The sequence below is a fragment of the Pieris brassicae genome, chromosome 13, assembly GCF_905147105.1.
Source record: "Pieris brassicae chromosome 13, ilPieBrab1.1, whole genome shotgun sequence".
Lineage (NCBI taxonomy): Eukaryota > Metazoa > Arthropoda > Insecta > Lepidoptera > Pieridae > Pieris > Pieris brassicae.
Genome location: NC_059677.1, coordinates 4,104,856 through 4,124,279, shown reverse-complemented (window position 1 = coordinate 4,124,279; position 19,424 = coordinate 4,104,856). Strand labels below are relative to the sequence as shown.

At 33.1% G+C, this 19,424-nt stretch overlaps 3 protein-coding genes across 3 annotated transcripts in view; 2 read left to right on the top strand and 1 right to left on the bottom strand.

Annotated features, from left to right (window-relative positions):
* Positions 1-4,737, top strand: part of LOC123717609 (EF-hand domain-containing protein 1-like) — a 62,753-nt gene extending 58,016 nt beyond the window's left edge. The window contains exons 14-16 of the mRNA XM_045673685.1: positions 1,203-1,404; positions 2,174-2,326; positions 4,451-4,737. Coding sequence (XP_045529641.1) covers positions 1,203-1,404; positions 2,174-2,326; positions 4,451-4,708 — 613 coding nt within the window. The 3' untranslated portion in view covers positions 4,709-4,737. The remainder of the gene's footprint in view (positions 1-1,202; positions 1,405-2,173; positions 2,327-4,450) is intronic.
* A 1,290-nt stretch (positions 4,738-6,027) lies between these two features.
* Positions 6,028-19,142, bottom strand: LOC123717796 (probable Golgi SNAP receptor complex member 2). The gene is made up of 5 exons (XM_045673998.1): positions 18,952-19,142; positions 18,646-18,860; positions 18,365-18,470; positions 17,631-17,811; positions 6,028-6,590 (listed from the first exon to the last, which is right to left on the bottom strand). The coding sequence occupies exons 2-5, from the start codon at positions 18,774-18,776 to the stop codon at positions 6,382-6,384; spliced, it is 627 nt and encodes a 208-aa protein (XP_045529954.1). The 5' UTR covers positions 18,777-18,860; positions 18,952-19,142; the 3' UTR covers positions 6,028-6,381.
* The window catches only part of LOC123717793 (multiple C2 and transmembrane domain-containing protein-like), a 77,235-nt gene continuing 69,481 nt past the window's right edge, over positions 11,671-19,424 (top strand). The window contains exon 1 of the mRNA XM_045673986.1: positions 11,671-11,810. Within this exon, the coding sequence (XP_045529942.1) occupies positions 11,806-11,810 (5 nt within the window). The 5' untranslated portion in view covers positions 11,671-11,805. The remainder of the gene's footprint in view (positions 11,811-19,424) is intronic.

Sequence of the window (19,424 nt, the reverse complement as noted above, 5' to 3'; positions counted from 1 at the left end):
TTAGGTTGGAGGCTAGACACTAGAGCTTCCTTCACAGTATATTATTTTTAGGATTCATCGTAATTGTCATGTATTTATATCACACCACGTGTATAAATGAGATCCATACAAAAAGTTCCCTACTTCAATATTGTGTTTCCAACTTCAAAGTCGTCTTATAGGCCTTGCGCTGTTGCAAGTTTTAACAGATAAATTTTCACTATTCTCCAAGTAGTTCATAAACAAAATACATATGATATTAGTGGCCTGTCCCCGGTCAGTTATGTTTATTCTTAAATGAGCTTAATAATTAATTGTTTATTTGCAAGGATTGGTGCATTCGGATTGATTAAAAAATACGCAGAATCAGCTTTATAAAAATCGGCAAATGTCATATTATGATGTTATAATAATAAGAACAGTTATTTATAATAGTTGTCAAACTTATGGTTAAAAAAAATAATCACCTTGTAAGCATTATAGGGCCATATATAGGGCCATACCGAACTACAGGTAAGGTATCTCAGGAAAACTTTGGGTTTTACACGGGAATATTGTAATGTTGAATTTAGTCCCGTAATTTTTGAGTTCTTTTGTTACCAACATACAGATTAGTAGTATATACAGTCTCTCTTTAAAAAAAATAACAAAAACTAAAATATGTTCATTATGGAATATAAGATCAGGTATCACTTATTCCACGTCATTAAATTTGTAACGCAGACATCACTACACATTGGCAAAGAAGACAGAGGTTGTAGGCCGAGAGAAAAAGCCGGTAAAAACTCTCGGTACTCTTTTAAAATAGCAAATCATCATACAAAATGGCAAACAACACTTTAAAACAAATATCGCAAATTAATTAGAAGCAGCCTGTCTAGCACTAGTCCTAGTGCCTTTTAACAAGTAGATAATCGTTAACATTGTAGTAAGCCTTTTTTATACAGCTTTTCTTTAATACATTTATTATAAGGCAGGGATAAAAGATCCTCTGGGATTTTATTAAAGAATAGTATGCCTATTCCCAAAAAAGGTCTACTAACTTTATTCTAGTACGCGGAAATTGCAGCCTTCGTTACAAGTATTAACATTGAGTGTTTGTTCTATTCTAGTAAACTTAACACTATTTTTGTATACATAGGTATTTAATATTTTCATAAATAATATATATTGCGAAATTATGCTTTATGATATTGGTAACCACATAGCAATAACATTTCCAGCAACCCAACATATGACAATGTTCTACCACTGAAAGGAATCTTAAAGTCGGGAATGGCTCGAGAAGACCAACAGAAGGTGGTATGCTTCAGTGGACCAGCACCTGATGAACATCGGGAGAAAGCTGTTAGACCAACATACCCACCGGGGCAGCAGCCACACTTTACCGATGATGAAGACTTTTGCGAGAGATACAAGGATGCGGTAAGTGAGCCAGTAATACAGTAAATATAATTTTAAAAATGAAATCGACCCCAAACAACGGAAGAAAGATACGTACTAAATAAAGGCTGGAAACGCACTCGCGACTCTTCTGCCAGTGTGCGTGTCCATGGGCGTTGGTATCACTAGGCAGGGCTTAGCCCGCTGGTTACCTGTTATAAAATTATATGTGGATCTCGAAAACTATTAAACTAATACTTAAATTTTTGGTTTCTTCTAGTTCTCGTAGTCTTCTTTCTGAAGGTCGTGCTAATCTTAAAATAGCCATAATCGATACATCCACTTACTGTCTCAATACTGCTCTATGCAAGGGTAGACTCAGGGCAGTAGGACTGTTGAGAAATATAATTGTCTTAATTTCGTCAGACCAACAACTTGCAGGTTGACCCCGACTTCTCCTGCCATCACTGCTCACCATTACCAGTTTGTCGAAACTATTCGGTTCAGCAGCTAAAGCACCTTTGTAAATGATTGTTGATAGCTTCGGTTCGGTAGTAGGCTGATCAATTTAAAAAAAAAGCATTGTTAAGTGGCATACCTAATGCGATTTTCTGTGGTACTCTTTTTTTGGCTTTACTATAATTTATTTAGTTTACCAAAATTGTCAGATATTTTATAAAAGGCTGTACTATAGATAGCATTATCTACGATGTGGGAAAGTTCAATAAATATATAAGACTAATGGAAATCTGATTAATGAAACATACAAATCAGAGGCTCGTTAATTAAAACAAGTTTTTACTTTTGGCAGGACGCTGAAGAACGAGCAGCGAGACGCGAACATAACATATGCCCGTATGAAGTGATACCGAATAAAAAGAGCCAGGAGGCGACAGGCGAAGAGGTGATACCCAAACCACAGTTGCCTGGATACCTTGGCACCTATGGAGTTGATTGCAAAGAGGTGAGATTTAATCTATATCCAGGATGCTCCCTTGCCTCTGTTTAATACTATGCGCTGGTTCCGCTGTCACGTGTCAGTGTAATAAAAAATCAATAATTGATCCTACTAAGATTAACACTTAGCATCGATGGTGGTGTACCCACTCCAAGTAGGTACTAGATCCTTTAATAATGGTAAAAAGACAATCCGGTAAGGTATGTGGTCTATAGTCGTCATCCATTGACTGACACTGATTAAGCGCAAACAGCAGTCATGGTTGGCAACAAATACACTGTGATCCATCTTCTTTTTTTGAATTGGTTACCATCAATAGGGGTTAAATATTGGGTTATATAAGTTTAAAAATAAAGCACCAATTTATTTTGAGGTCTGAGCTTCAGACTTTTGTATCTGTTTCAAGATCGTGTCAATCGTAGGTTAGGCAATAGGCCAGTAGGTGACCAGCCTCCTGTGCCTGACACATGTCAGGACTTTTTATGTGTTAGCCGGTTTCCTCACGATGTTTTCCATCACCGTTCGAGCTATTGTTAATTCTATGACAATTTGGTTCCAATGGTTGTTCCACTTTAGATCACTATTCGTGCGCCTATTATATTTTTATCAAATTAAAATATTGTGTCTATATTAAAGATACTAGTAATGTCTACGAGTGGTTGTTCTTCTGTCTCTAGGGACGAAGGTGTGCCTGAGTAGTAAACAATCTTCTTTTTAATTGAATGAAATCAATGCAATGATGTGTATGTAAATTCTATGTAAAGATTTTAATTTTACTATTACAATAACTTTATCGTCTTGTAATGTTACGCACATAATACAGTCAAAAACTGTTATAACGGTATCGAAGGGATCACTCATATTTGGACGTAAAAAGTACCTAAAACATATTATTGTACGTGTGATTAATATACTCATATATACAATAAAACTTTGTATGTATAAAAAATATATGTATTTTATATAAAAATAATATCCTTAATAATCGACGTTTATTCATAATTATGCACGTTTTTCCTCGTGACTCGTTTCGCTTTGCAAATAAATTAGGAAAAACGTTCTCTGGGATTTAATGACCGTAATTGCATATTTACGCTTGCGATGATCGAGTGATTAGTGAATGACTACAAAGTACTACTAAATCAATCGCTCTTTTACACTCAAATTCACAAACGTAACGTACGTAACCTGGCTGTAACGCCAAAGAATATTAATAATCGTTTAATTGCAAGGAAAGTGGTTCGTTCTGATTAATTATTAAAAAAACATACAATCAGTCATATACAGTCGAAACCATTTACAATGACATCGTTTAGGACAACATCCCGGTTATATTGACCAAAATCAAAGGTTCCGGCTGAATTCTATGTATTAGGTACTTAACAAAGTCATCGGCCGTTACGACTATCGGTTTTTACGAACAAATATGAGTAGTGCCTTCGATGTAACAGATTTATACTGTAATAGGCATGTAAATGTGTAATTATCATATCATAATAGTAAGTACAGATAAGATTTTATAATTGTTTCTGTGCGTCATATCGCGTATTGTCGTGTTGAAGGTTCAAATTGTGAATCGAGACTAGGTGATCTTAAGATTGAGAAACAAGTTTTAGTAAAACCCAAAACGCCAATTATAACTTTGGTATGTCAAAATCGTATTTGATTTTGACATTCCTCGTAAGTAAGGTTACTTACTTACGATTCTAAAAACAAAAATAAATAATAAGTTAGTGGCGCTACAAACTTTTTAGGTCTGAGTCTCAGATTTCCGTCTCTATTTTATGATCATTTGACAGTCTAATAGGCAAGTCAGTGATCAGCCTCCCGTGCCTGTGTTTGTTTTTCCGGCCGCATTCTGTCAATGTTATGTCAATTGCCATTACATCAAAAAAGTTTGATTGGTAAATGCACTGAAAAAAACAAATTTGCTATCGTGGTGGTTATGTATTATTAAATTTTCTAATTTTCCGAGCAATTTTATTATTTTTTTCTTTCATAAGAACATTTTCCTGACAATAACACATATGACAAAAAATAATTAGCGAAATCGGTCCAGCCCTTCACGCTTGATGCCGTTACCAAGGGAATTAGGGATTCATTTATATATATAGATATATTTTATTACAGGTGCCTGATTACATGCGTTTATCCCCCGACGCGTTTGAGAAAGTCAAGAAACTACGTCGCGATGTTCCCGAAATATCCCCCGCGGCTGCGAGGGTGGCGGAGCACCCTCGGGAGCCGCCGCCCCCTGTAGAGGCCTGTCTCAAGGCACCGGCGCCAATCAGCCCGTGTGCCAAGAAGAAGGAAGACGTGGCGTTCGCATGTCCCCACGTTAAAGCTGTGATGCCCTGCTGCGATCCTGATAAGCGTGGACCGGTTTAATGATTTTTAATTAAAATATATTTAATATGTTTTTTTATTCATTGCATAGTAACAATTCCTTCTCAATGCATCATAAGCCCTATATAGCCTACTACAAATCCTTTTAGGTCGGAGTCTCATGTCTGTATCTGACGTGACACAGGCATTTTTGGGTGTTGGGCAGTGACTTCCAACGTGGGACAATTTCCTCTGGGGAGCGATTTAACGAGGATTTTCAAAAAAATATTAAAATTATTCGGCTTTATTATGTTATGTTTCGACTGCTCAAATGTGAGTGGGTTGTCTAATTCAAATACCTTGATTGATTCCCGACATTATGGCATGCGAATGCAGTAAATTAGAAACAAATCATCCTTCATTTACAAAAAATAAACCTGTGGCGCTACTACATTTTTATGTCAGGGCCTCAATATCTACCAATATTGCATAGGGCTTATGGTGTGTCTACCACATGATAGACATGCTGCCACGATGTTATCTACTGTTTTTGAGAGGAACAAATCCGCTTGACTCATGATTTTTGCGTAACTTATGGTTTTCAGAGCTACAATCGGCTAGTTGACAGTAGGAAATAAGGTGTAATTGAGAGGTTTTTCTATAAAATATGGCTTTTAATTAAAGCTTTTTTTTTACGTCAGTCATGTGACAATACGGTAACGCTTATAAATATTATCTAATCCAAATATGTACTTGTCTTCCAAATACACGAAAATAACTTGACGTTTACGTGTTTACAACCATGTGTTTTAGCGGTTTCAAATTGTCCACGATTAATTTGTGTAATTATAGCCAATAGAATTAAAAGTAACAATTCATATAGGTTCTATAGTTACTAATAAATATTCTGAAATGGTTTTAAATTCTTGGTCCATGCCGTTACAGTAGTAACGCAACTATGATGATACAGAAGAAATGCTAAGATAATATATATAATGCTAAAATTACAGTTCGTAACGACAGATTTTCATACAAATTTAGTTTTCGACTATCTAAGGCTTGATTAAGTTAAGACATCTTTACTAAGCCCCCTTATCAGATTTTTTAACTTTGTCCTTTTTGTCTTGATGTTCTAACTTACACACCTCGATACACAGCTATAGAACAATAATTTCAATTCGTAATTGTTATTCCTAAGATCGAATTGATGAGCTCATGAATAGTTCGTAGTAGACGATTTGCCGTAACTTTTGACAACTGACTGACGGATTGCCTTCCTTGCTGATTTATGGATCCGTCCACCTTGTAGGTTGCTATCTATCTTCATATTAAAAAAAAACTAATAAATGTCAAATATAATTTAAGAAAACAAATAAAACAAGTCAAAGATAAAAATATATAATAAAAAGCAACAATCTTAATTGATGTCATTGTCATGTGTTTGACATTTAAATACAGATTATAAATGTATAAGCGATAAGGCCGCCCGTTGCATCCCTTATAATTTGTATGTATTATGATATTTGTTTTTCTATAAATGTAACGAAAGGCAAATAATGTCAGGCACTTACGAAACTTAGCATGCGTGAAAAAGATATATTCAAATATTATGTAATTCTATAAATATCAGTGATAATCTGATTTTGAGTTTGTTAATTTAATTAAAAGTAATGTCAAAACCACAGATGTTAAAAAAAGATTGACTATTTTAACATCAACAATGACAATCGCATAGATTATATAAAATAGATTATAACAATAACGATCACAGACAATGTCACAAACATTCCACCAAATAGGACGTATTTGTCTTGCGACACCCTTTTTTCTATTAGAGAAATCGTTGCGTTGGACAGGCCAAGGGTATTCGCCAAGTCAATAAGTCTTCTATGAGCACCTTTGAGTGTGTCTCGGTTGTATCGCAGTGTCTCCAAAATACTTGATCCTGAAAAGGTTTTATATTTATAATACTATAATTAAAATAATTCCTAACACGATTGATGAATAATTTAATTGAATTAACTGAAGATTTGTTGAACCATATTTTTGTAAAGTTGTAATAAGTCGATAAGAGACATAGATCAGAATTTAATGTTTTATTTATAATAAATTTGAAATACATTTTTCTTTTTAACAAAATACAATACGTAAGACGTTGCAAATTGATAAATTGGCGAAAATGTAGGCGTAAAATAATACAATTTATCCTACGAAAATTGTGGATTTTGCTATTATTATATATTCCGGTGATATATACATACTTGACAGTTTTAATAACAATAAAACTAATTGTAAAAACTAAGACTTATTTCATTTTCACAACTATGTTACTAATAAAAACAAAAAAAAATATTTCTATATTTTAAATGTATGTAAGGTTTACATAATATTTTTTTCATTCGATTCGATCTTTAATTTTTTTTTATAGATCAGGGGCAAACGGCAAACAGACACTCTCAATTCCAGTGGACTCGCGAGTGCGTTGCCGGCCTTTTAATAATTAGTACGCTCTTTTCTGGAAATTCCCTTAGTGGAATTGGTTCGGAAATACTGCAGTGGGCACTGGTTCCAAATAGGCGGTGCGCAGTAAAAGCTGCCTTAAAAATTCACAGTTGCGGAACGACTGACGTCGTGGTGGTACGGGTGGAATTTCGTATTCTTCCTCGACGTCCATCGGAACGGAACATCAGCTGCAGTTATTATTAAGTCCTCTGAACACACTCCATGATATATTTCATGTCATATTTTCCACCAAGTCGCTTCTGAATCACTCACCCTACTAGCCTGACTGACAGCTGTCAAAGAGATATTATGACAACTGTCAGCTTTGATACCGTTCTTTGTATTAGACTCTTTGAGACCATAGAGACTCTTGTCCTTTTTCCACCTTAATAGAGTTATTTGATAAACAAAATTAGGAATTAAAAGTTTCAAATTTAAGTTAGCTTATGAATACTAAAATAGTTAAAAAAAAGTCTTATTATTTAAATTAAGAATTTATGTCCAAAATCAGGTCACACCTCAACCATAACCAACATAGTGTTTGAAGATACAGTATTACTACACACACTACACCATAGAACACGACCAAAACATAGACAAAAATTATTTATTATAAACGCGCCTCTTTTAGGGTCTTAAGACACTAACGGCTACACCGGCTGTAAGCTATAATCATTAATCAAACTTTACAAAATAATGTGTTTATAATCAAAATTAATTTCGAATTTATACTTACACAAAAGGACCAAGTAGAAAAAGGAGAAGGCGCCCCAAAAAAAGAATAGAAGAAATTGAGCGTTATCAGGAGTGAATGGATAAAGTCACGGACCAACTTGTGAAGGGGTTTTCATCAACTGTATTGAAGGAAGCTCGGATATTAGGGTGACAAAAATAATATAAGAAATCTGAGCTCATTGTTTTACTTTTCTAATAATTGTAAATCAAACAGAAATAATAATAATTTAATAATAAAATATTATTATTACATATACGAAAACACAATTAAAGTTGCGTGGTTGCTTTGTTCGACATTTATGCGCACTTTAATGTCCTTCATGACTGGAGTTATGCAAGTAATATTGCAATCATTAATTATTAATAATGTATTGTTTGCAAGAATAAAAAATGAATTGACCTGTTCTATTATAACTAAGAGGTTTACAGGTACACTTATTTTGATTAGATTTCTGGTAGAAGCTCTTATGATCTACAGTCATGGCCAGAGAAATTGGACTGGAGCCTAGATTTTTTTCCTCAAAATACTCGCTGGACAGAAATTCCGCTAATAATAATCACCGAAACTGAAACCTATTTTGAGGAGGAACCTTAAGACAATTTGTACTACAAAAATCGTATCAAAAAATTGTATGGCCAATATAATCGTTGTATCGAAAGTAATTGCAGCGTCAAATTATAAGTAAGATTATTATAAAACTTAATATATAATTATACAATTTACTATACTTACTAATCGTTCCCAAGTATATTTTTAAATATACAAAATAAAACATATTTATTATGGAAAAGATACATGTATCACTTATTCCACGTCATTAAATTTGAATCAGACGGCAAAGAAGACAGAGGATGTAGGCCGAGAGAAAAAGCCGGCGTAAAAAACTCTCGGTACTCTTTTAAAATAGCAAATCATCAAACAACACTTATTTTAAAACAAATATCACAAATGAATTAGAAGTAGCCTGTCCAGCACTAGTCCCAGGCCCTTTTATCAAATTATAACTTTTTAATAAGCCTTTTAATACAGCTTTTCTTTAATTTCTAATATTTATTAAAAGGCAGAGATAAAAGACCCTCTGGGATTTTATTAAAGAAAAGTCTCCCTTTTTCCAAAATTGAATTTCTAACTTTAGATAGTCTAGAACGCGAAAATTGCAGCCCGTGTTTGTTCCTAGTATTAACATTGTTCGTATATTCTATTCAAGCAAAATTATCATAATGTATGTACACATAATATTTTCATAAATATATTACGAGGGAAAGGTAAGTATATTAATTTCCTTGAATTTATCTCTCAGAGATTCCCTACATTTTAAATTATAGATTGCACGAAAAGCCCTCTTCTGCAGGTTGAAAATAGTTTCGACATCAGCGGCATGACCACATAATAATAAGCCATAAGGCATTAAGCTGTGAAAGTAACTAAGATAAACAAGTCTAGCTGTATCAACATAAGTATCACAGCACATTACACCTAAACGCTTCACAAATAGGTCACTCTCTGGCGAAGAGTCGAAAAACCCATTAAGCAGCGAGAGCAACCGATAAATGGGAGCTTGTTGATGCTGGACAGTGCGAACCGAATGCACAGCAAAAAGGTTATGTTTCCAGCAGTAGTAATAAAACAAAATCCTGAACGTACAGTCTTATCCACTCCCAGCAAGTATGCGCTTTCCGTTACGTTGCCAAAACCAAATAATTACAGCTCAATCCTTCGAAGTTCTAATAAACCCTCATCAAGAACTTAGTAGGGTAGAGGTCAGGAAAAAATTTGTACCTTCTTTTATACAAATGTCTACAAAACTTCTTTGCACCCTTACAATCATCAGCCCATAATATTTTTCATGAGAGGACGATGTGATGCTGGTTTCAAGAATTTACCTTACTAATGATGAATATCCACCACCCTTAGTGGCAGTGTGCGAATATTTAGAATAATCAAGTCAAATTCGATAAAAAAAACTGTTGGCCTACCAATTTTTGAGTCCACTTAGGCACATACGTTATAGTTAATTCTCGACTCTGAACCTTACTTGATTGGTTATCTACTAAAAAGGTTTGACCGACAAAACGCGTTAATAATATTAAACATTGCTTGCAATTAACTGCATCTACGAAAACAAAAACATCAAGGTTATTTCAAATTGCATTATTGTATTAATTTGTTCATTACGTTAGGTTATGTTACCTAGGTTAGTGTACAAAATTAATATATCAAAAATATTTCATGAGTCGAACTAAAAATGTATCTTGAAAAAGTTATCACTGGCCAGACAATAAGCAATAATACGTGTCCTTAGGTATTAACAAATTTCTAAAGAAACGAAAGAAGAACAGCGATCAGCTGAAAAATATTGTGGACACAAGGAACTTGTTGTGGATGCTGAAATTTTGCTACATTTCTTGGGCAAAAATAAAAATGAAGAGAAGTCATTCACATGAAGAGAAAATAAATACAGATATCTGGAAAAGAACGAAGACCAATGCACTCACTCTCCCTTCAAGGGGGAGTGGATACGTGGCCAGATGGAGTGGCCCGGTGAAATGGACACAAATACGGGTGTAAATTAAAAATAATGGACGAATAAAAAAGAAGACCAAACATGTAACCTACAGCAAGGCATGGTGGAATAGGATCTTACATTACTGTGAGAAAACACAGAAACATGTTTCAAGGTGAATTACGGCAGAAAATAATGTATGCATAGCATTCAATTAATACCAGCAGTCTGGTGACTTTGAACAATGTGATAACTGCCGCCCATCTGCAACTCTGTTGGCTAGCGAGTGTTGATTACATTTTAGAGAATGATACAGTTCCACAAAGAAGTGGTGGGCGGCAAAAAGGACCTTAAACGCACTGGTTTGTAGAACGCAGGGCCAGAGATATACAGGATATATTGTTCATTAACACTTTGTACATTTGTACGTTGTACATACAATTAAAAAGCGATAGCTGGATGCCATCAACCCCAAAAAATAAAATAATCTGTACATAGTAACACCAAAGTAATGTCGAAAATATCGAATAAACACCATAAAATGTGAACGTATTAAAAAACAATTTGTTGAACCTTACGAAAATGGGTATAATTTTTTTAAACAAAATCCACCAAAAAATTACGACCGTCCAAAATTCAAACTTCAGAAAAATTATAGTAACACCAAAGTAATGTCGAAAATATCGAATAAACACCATAAAATGTGAACGTATTAAAAAACAATTTGTTGAACCTTACGAAAATGGGCATAATTTTTTTAAACAAAATCCACCAAAAAATTACGACCGTCCAAAATTCAAACTTCAGAAAAATTATAGTAACACCAAAGTAATGTCGAAAATATCGAATAAACACCATAAAATGTGAACGTATTAAAAAACAATTTGTTGCACCTTACGAAAATAGGCATAATTTTTTTTTAACAAAATCCACCAAAAAATTACGACCGTCCAAAATTCAAACTTCAGAAAAATTCAGCCCTCAAAAAAGAAGGGATATAAAATGCATAACAAATCTAAACTTAACAGATTAACACTATTGTAATGTATTTTCTAAATGTATTACGATTCTTACCTGGAAAACATCGACTATACGCGAAGGCCGTTGCACTCAATCTTTAGATATTAAATCTGTGACACACTCGTAGAGAAGTGGCTCCATTTTCGTATTGATAATCACGGTCAATTATTTACATAACTGGTTGTCTAAGCCTGACGGTCAAGGCAGAGATTAAAGAACTTGCTATAAAATTCTATCTTTAACAATTAAACTAATGCAGTCATAACAAGCTAACGCGTTTCTTGTGATACGAAATACGTAATCAAAAATGTGAGTGACTTTAAAATGTCGAGTGATCGATTGAATTGAAAGTGAAGTGAAACTTACGTTTTTTGTTTGTATACACGAAATCTAATCAAAATGTGGTAAGTACAATAAGTAGATTCACCGTAAAACAAAAAACTCTCGTCTTTGTCTAATTGTTTACGCTATGATACGGTTCACAGACTAATAAATTTAAGAATTAATGGCGTAATCGAGAAAGTCTTAACCACAGAATAGTATTAAGATTCACGTGTTTTAAAACAAAAACAGTGTTGTTTGTCTCCGTCTGTCGCATAGGTTCAATGTTGAGTTGACAGTTCAAAGAGCAATAAATTTACGTATTAATTATATAATTGCTGTTTTTACCACCGACTGGAATTGAGAATACGTTTGTCAATTCTCAATATTTTAGTATTACGCAATGATTTGTTTCGCTAACATGTTTAACAATGTGTTGTCATTTTAAAAGCTGTCAAACTATGCTATTCATTTGACTGAAACAATTTTTAGCGAAGGTTTTTGAAAGGATAAGGGGGTTTGGGGGGGGATTCTAACATGTCTAGTGTAGATTCTAGTCGAAAACTGAATTTATATTAAAATTTGTCGACACGAACTTTTATTTTTCGACGTTCTACATACAATACTGTTAAGGCATCTTTTCTAAGCCCCAAGTAAGAGTGATATACGTGAGCAGTGTGGGTTAAAAGAGGAGAAGACAAGAATAGGATGGAAATGCTTAGGTGGATAGGCCATGTACAACGGATGAATGAGAACGATATACAACCGTGGATGGCGAAGTCGGGTTGGATAGGCTCTGTCGTATATACTTGGACCTAATCCAAGAGGTAGAGACGAGACAAGTTAAAAATACGCATAGCCGACTAGCATCCAAAGTGAATGTAATGAAAGTGAATGAAACGAGAGAGATAGGGACCGTAGCAAGTGGAGATATGTGATCTCTGCCTACCTCTTCGGCATAAATTCGTGATAGATTAATAAATGACAAATTTGTGGAGTGATAAAATATGATTTTCTAAATAACTTAGAAAATGTTTTTAAATATATAGCTAATCAAATAAATATCGAATGAAGAAAGTGTCTGTTTATCTATAGCTTCTAAACGAATGAAGGTTGAGGTTTTTGTTAGAAACCTCGTGTCAAATCTTACATTGGTACTGGACTAAACTTTATTGATTTCCATCATGAGGAACTATTTGTAAATTTGTTATGAATAAACTCAAAAACTGCTTTTAACAAACGGAACGTTATCACTGATTTTGCAAAATTAAAAAAAAAATCTTATATAAAGTTTTAGTGAGTGAGTTCTGATGTGTAAAAGAAAATCACAGAATGTTGCTAAGCGCAAAACTCGAAGATAGCTGAACTTGCAGGTGTTTTTATTTCTTGAACTCTGAGGTGTTTATGGAGAGAAAACTTGATTAGCAAAGGAACTGTATCTCGGGTAAAGCGCGGGGTAGCACTAACAACATGCTGGCGGTAATAGAGGGAAGGCTGGATTGCCAATGGGTCATTGCATTGGAGTACATGTGCCTTTTTTAATTTTATGATGTAATATACCGCGTAAACTCTATATAATGACACTAAAGGTACTGTGCATTTTATGGCGTTATGGAGATATGTCGTTAAATGGAGAGAAGAAAAACGTATAGGTAATCCATGACTCCTACTTATTAGTCATGGGCAACATCAGTCTACACGTGCAAGCAATCGCAATTTATAAACAAAAGAGCGAATTTCTTAGAAAGTTCGTATGCATGATCCCGAAAGTCGAGTTTATTGCGGGCTATATAAAGCGACAAAAGAACGTACGCAGTTGCGCAGTTTTTACTAATTTTAGCAACTTAAAAAGTACTCCAAGCCAAAGTACAAGGTACAAGCAAGTTTTGTACCAATCAAAGCCAGTTGATTTTGACGCTTTAGGGTTTTCGTCGTTAAATCGAGAGCCGTTACATGGAGTTTACACTGTACTTTAATGCTAGCTCAAATAATATTTCGGACAAAAGCGTAGGCGATTAGACAATAAGCTTGACAACAATTATAAATAACTCAACTTATAATTATGTCATTATGTAAATGTTCCTATTCATATTCATTGCATGCATGCATTTATTTGCATAACGTTACAAAAGATGTTTAAGAGGCTTAAAGCTAGGTACAATATTATGGACCCTGTTAGGGCACAGCATTACAAAATTTATGTTACATAATTAATAGTAACAAAATAGTACATAAAATTTTACATTTCAGGTTAGTATTAATTATATAGAATAACATTTTTTTATTTATTTAATTTAGAATATTTAGGGATTATGAAATTAAACTATATTTTTATCTTCTAGGTACTCATGAACGCTATAACTTTTTTTTTTAAATAGATAAACCCTCTGCTCCCCTGCCATATTGTCTAGGGACTTTTTATACCACATTTTTTTCCAAAAATAAAAACAATATACATTTAATTAATTCTACATTAATTTTACAATATTCATGGGCGAGCCGGGGCGCAATTCCTCGCGAGACCCGATCTTTCGGTTTTGTTTGCCGCCTTTAAATATTTAATAATTTTTTCGCAGAACCGTTCCAGGCACGGTCTGTGCTTTATAATAACATTTACGTATATGAACTTTTTTTATTTTGTTTGTATATATGTATCTTTTTTTCATTTCTTAGTATCTCAGGTAGTTTATATTACATAATGAAAATTAATAGAAAATTTGGATGTCCAATTTTATATGGCTGTTTGTGCCGATTGTTATAATTAGCCGATTTAAATGTATAACTTTCTATGGTAATAAACGATGTACTAACGCGTAACAAAGTTCGCGGAACAGTATTCAATCTAAGTATTATTTCTTATTCGTCACGTCGCTCAGAAACATATTAATTGTATGTTGACGTAAATATATATGTAAATAGATAACCGGAGATTAATTCAAGGTCGTGTCATGGAAAACAAAAAAATAACAATACATAATTGTATATTACGTGGGATCACTTGATACAAGGAAATATAGACATGCAAGGTCACTGTTGGCGTTTGGTTGCAGGTCAATTTTCGACTTGTTTTGTACAAGAGTTTAACCGTAGGACGTCGAGGCAAAATACGAAATCACCTCGAAGTTCTACAAGTGAGCGTTCTTTAAGGCAGTTATTACCAATGCAGCAATGTTGGCCTAGTGGCTTCAGCATGCGACTCTAATCTCTTAGGTCGTAGGTTCGACCCGCGGCTAAGCACCAATGGACTTTCTTTCTATGTGGGCATTATACATTCGCTCGAATGTTGAAGGAAAACATCGTGAGAAATCGACTCGCCTTAGACCCAAAAACTCGACGGCGTCCGTCAGGCACAGAAGACTGATCAGCTACTTACCTATTAGATTAGCAAATGATCATGAGACAGATAAAGAAATCTGAGACCCAGACCTAAAGAGGTCGCGTCATTGATTTATTTTTTATTTTATTTACGTAGCTGCCCACTGAAGTATTTCCGAACCAATTCGACTGGGGTCCTACAAAGGCCTACTTTAAAGGCCGACAAAGCCCACTGGCAATGTCTATGAGCTATCACTTAACATCAAGTTATTTTTCATTTGTCTTGTGTTTATTTATTGTTTCAATTTTATAATTAGGGACGCTTTTTACTTAAAAAATCATCCATAACCGTCAAAAAACGTTTTACGTGTATTCTGTGACCTTAAAAACATCGTCAAGAAACTGGTATGTTTTAAAACCAAAAATTACAAAGTGACATCTAGGTGATATGACGTGTCTTATACAATGACAAATGCGTCACATTTTCCCGCATATACATGGTTGCATCGGTGATTGTAATTTTATTATTATTAATTTATATTTTCAATTAGTTTCGATGTAACTATTCCCATAACACAGGAATGTGGGCTTGTGTTTTTCAATAATGAAATTTGTTTATAAAGGTTTAAAGTTAATAACACTAACTCTTCTACACTTATATACATTTATAATTAAATTGGAGCTGAAAGTTCGTCAGTTCAGTTACACTGAAACAGTTTTATTTTCAATTACTAGATGGCGCTAATCATAATTTAAAACGCAGTAGCGTTGTACATGCAATTTTACATTTATACTCTTGAGTAATTAACAATTCATTGCGTTCAGCGACCGTAAGGTCCGTGGTTCGAATCTTGAAGATTTTAGTCAGTGACTATCACTAAACTAAAATCTAATAAAAAATAAATGTTTTTATTGATATTTAATGAATGATGATTGTTCAATAATTATTTATTTAATTATTAACACTTCGTTACACTACAGAAAATAAAAAATTTAACATAATTAAATCAAAAGGAGTGCAACTGGCGGCCTTATCGTTTCGAGCGATCTCTTCCAGGCAACCACTGTGAGTAAATAAAAAAAAATATTGAATTACATAAGATAGTAGTAGACACAAGTAGTTCAAAAATACATGTTATACACAGTTATTAAGACAAAAACTCAACTAAAAAGATGATACATTAAAAGTAGAAAGTAAAAAGATTATTAATTAATTAATAATTAACAAACAATCGGGCAATTTTTTACAATTTCAGATAATCTAATGATACCGTCGCCGATAAACATTCAATTTGCCAGGAGGCGCGAAGCCTTTTAAGAATTGGTACTTGGTATTTGGTACTCTTCTCTTGAAGGAAAGCCGAATTGGTTCAAAATACTTCAGTACTTATTTAATATTATATATTGGTTTTCTAATAACGATGTACAAAATTCGAACTAAATATTGTACCAAAATTGTTGGAAAATAAAAAAAATCTCCGATAGTTTTTTGTGCCCATACTCTGTGGTTCGTTAAACTTATCTATTGATTTGTAACTATTTATGGTTTTGCAAATTGTGCCATCTACACTCAGCATTGGCTAACTTAATACATATCAGCGTCATCTATTATCAATTATTGTCAACACTCAAATGTTTAACATTTTTCTCAATATTTTCATCAGTACAATTTCTTTCACTATTCGGTAATACAACAAGCTACGCTTATACCAGCATTATAACAGCTACCTTACGCAGCATGGAAAGAAGCATGCTTTATATAGGACTACAGGATCGATGGACAACTTCAAAAATAAGAAAAAAAAACAAACGTCGTTTTACAAAAATAATAGATAATTTAAATGCACCTGGACTGGAGATATAATGAGGACTAACAAAGATTCTGCCAAAAGAAGGTCCAAAAAGGTACTAAGAAGAAGAAGGAGAAGGTCTGCCAAGCGTAGAGAAGTAGAAACGATTAGGTGAGGCCTATGTACACAGACAACCTGACCAAAGTGGTTGCTAATAAATTCATTATTTTGCAAAGTGAATTAGATTTAAGAATACTATTCTTTTATAAGAATAGCATGTAAGTTAAAAAGGTGGTTTAAAAAAAACTTGCACAATTTTAAAAGTATGGCTGGTTTGTTTGCCTAAGATAGAGAGATAGATAAATACAACTTATAATACATTTAACAGCAAAAAGATGATATTAAGTCCGTTGAAATTTGAAATTGAATAAATTTTTAAGAGTTTATGTTTCTCTAGTGCCCATGTTTTCTATTGTTATAAAGACGAAAGAATTTACTCAAAATCTCTTTCACCATAAGAACACCATTTCATCTCTAAGTAACAAGCCTATCCTGTTAAAAGTGTCCAGCCCCTGCTGGAGGCTAAGCCGGGGTAGGCCACTGATATTTTAGCAAAGATAATTGTGAGTAACAAATGAGACATGGGGTAAGAAATAAAACAAAAGTTAGCGCTAAATGTAAGTACCATATGTCAAAATTGTATCAGATTTTGATCATACTAAAGTCATTGATCATGCTAAGTCTCGTTTCAGAATCTTACCCTTTCACTAAAAACATTTCTTATAGTCCAAAACAAACCTGTATGCAACATTTCATCAACATTTCTATGAGAATTCTGCAATGAGGTATTCTCCTGAGCCATATAGTCCACTGTTATTGCCATGTGGTCATTACCGAATCGTCGACTCAATAATTGTTCCCTTTCAGATTTTTCTTGTTCTCGCCTTCGCCTTTTATTCTGGGCATTGATTAATGAGGCCTGTAATATTAACATTTGTATAAATAAAGGGTTTTAATTAAATTAAATATTTATAACCCTGGTCAATTTTGATATTTTCTTGATATGGTAGGTGATGTTGACAAATAATAATCAAAAAGTATTTTATAGGATTAATTATTTTTTAAAACAACTCTCAGTATTTAGCAGCAGCTCAGTATGTTCTAGAAACACAAAAATCTTTTATAAATTACATCAGAAATATGTTTATTGCATATAGATGTAAAGATCATTACTGCTCCTGTGTGTTCTATTTTAACATAATATATAAATATATCACTGTAAAATTATGAATACTGTTAAATAATCTTTCACTAAATATAATATAGTAGATAATTTGTGATAATACATGCTGCTCACAATTAAAACAATGTCAAAGACAAATTAGGAAGGTATAATAATGTTAATGCCATTTATAAAATATCTAGTGTCCAAGAAATACCACAATACAAGACCTAAGAATATAAATTATAATCAGCGCTATATATGTGTTACATGATTACTGTCCTAAAAAAAGAATAAAGAGATATAATACCTGTAAATGTTTATTGTCATATTTTAACTGATCTACTCTCATCTTAGCCATTGGTCTTTGATTAATTGGTGTTTTGAACACCAAAATATCAAGTTTTTCACAATTCCTGTAATAAAAATATATATTTGGGATTATCTACAGAGTAGACAAATATGTTTTGACATAAAAGCAGAGGCCTGATCTACCTATTAAAATCTTTTTTTATGATAATGTATAACATCCATTTAACAATGTAATATATAAATGATGTCATTGTTATATTTAATATTAGAAAAACATACCCATTAATAGCGTTAATCTTAAATTGTATATCATTTTCAACTTTCTCAGAGTCTGGAATAGAATCAAGTTTATGAAATAAATCGAATGCTTCCTGTATTAATTGACTGGTTTGATGATAAAGTACATCCATGGCATTTCAAATAACAAGTTTCCAATTTATTATATTATTTCTATTATGAATAAAAATTTAAAACAAGTGTCCACTTTGCTCCGGCTGAAAAATCAAAGTACAGTTAAATTGAATAATCGAATAATCAATAGATACATTAAATAGACTAATCGTCATATGTGTAATGAAAAAATACCGTAATTATACAAAAAATAACGTCGCTATTTCTACCACTCCAACATTTAATATTTGTTTTTATTTATTACTTAAAGTCTAGTTCTCACTTCAGTGCCACATAATACATATTTATTAATAATGTGGCAATTGACGTTATGACGTGGTTTTCACTGTTCTGTGCACAAATTAAATATCTTTAAAGGTGACTAATGTCGTTATAACTTCAACGTCAGCACGATGCATCGAATATAACTTTATTAAAAATTACAATAATTGTCTAATTGGTGATCAATCGGTGGTAATCATTTATGGTATTTGATAACATCCATACAATCTTTCAACGGTTATTACAGTATGCTATTGCATATTGAAATGTCAAACTGACGTTTTATTTTGAATCTGTATTTTGGCATGGTCGTTATGTGTACGATTTTGGTGATTTTTATTAGTTTAATATTGTATCCAAGTTTTGTAAATTCATAATTTGTATTG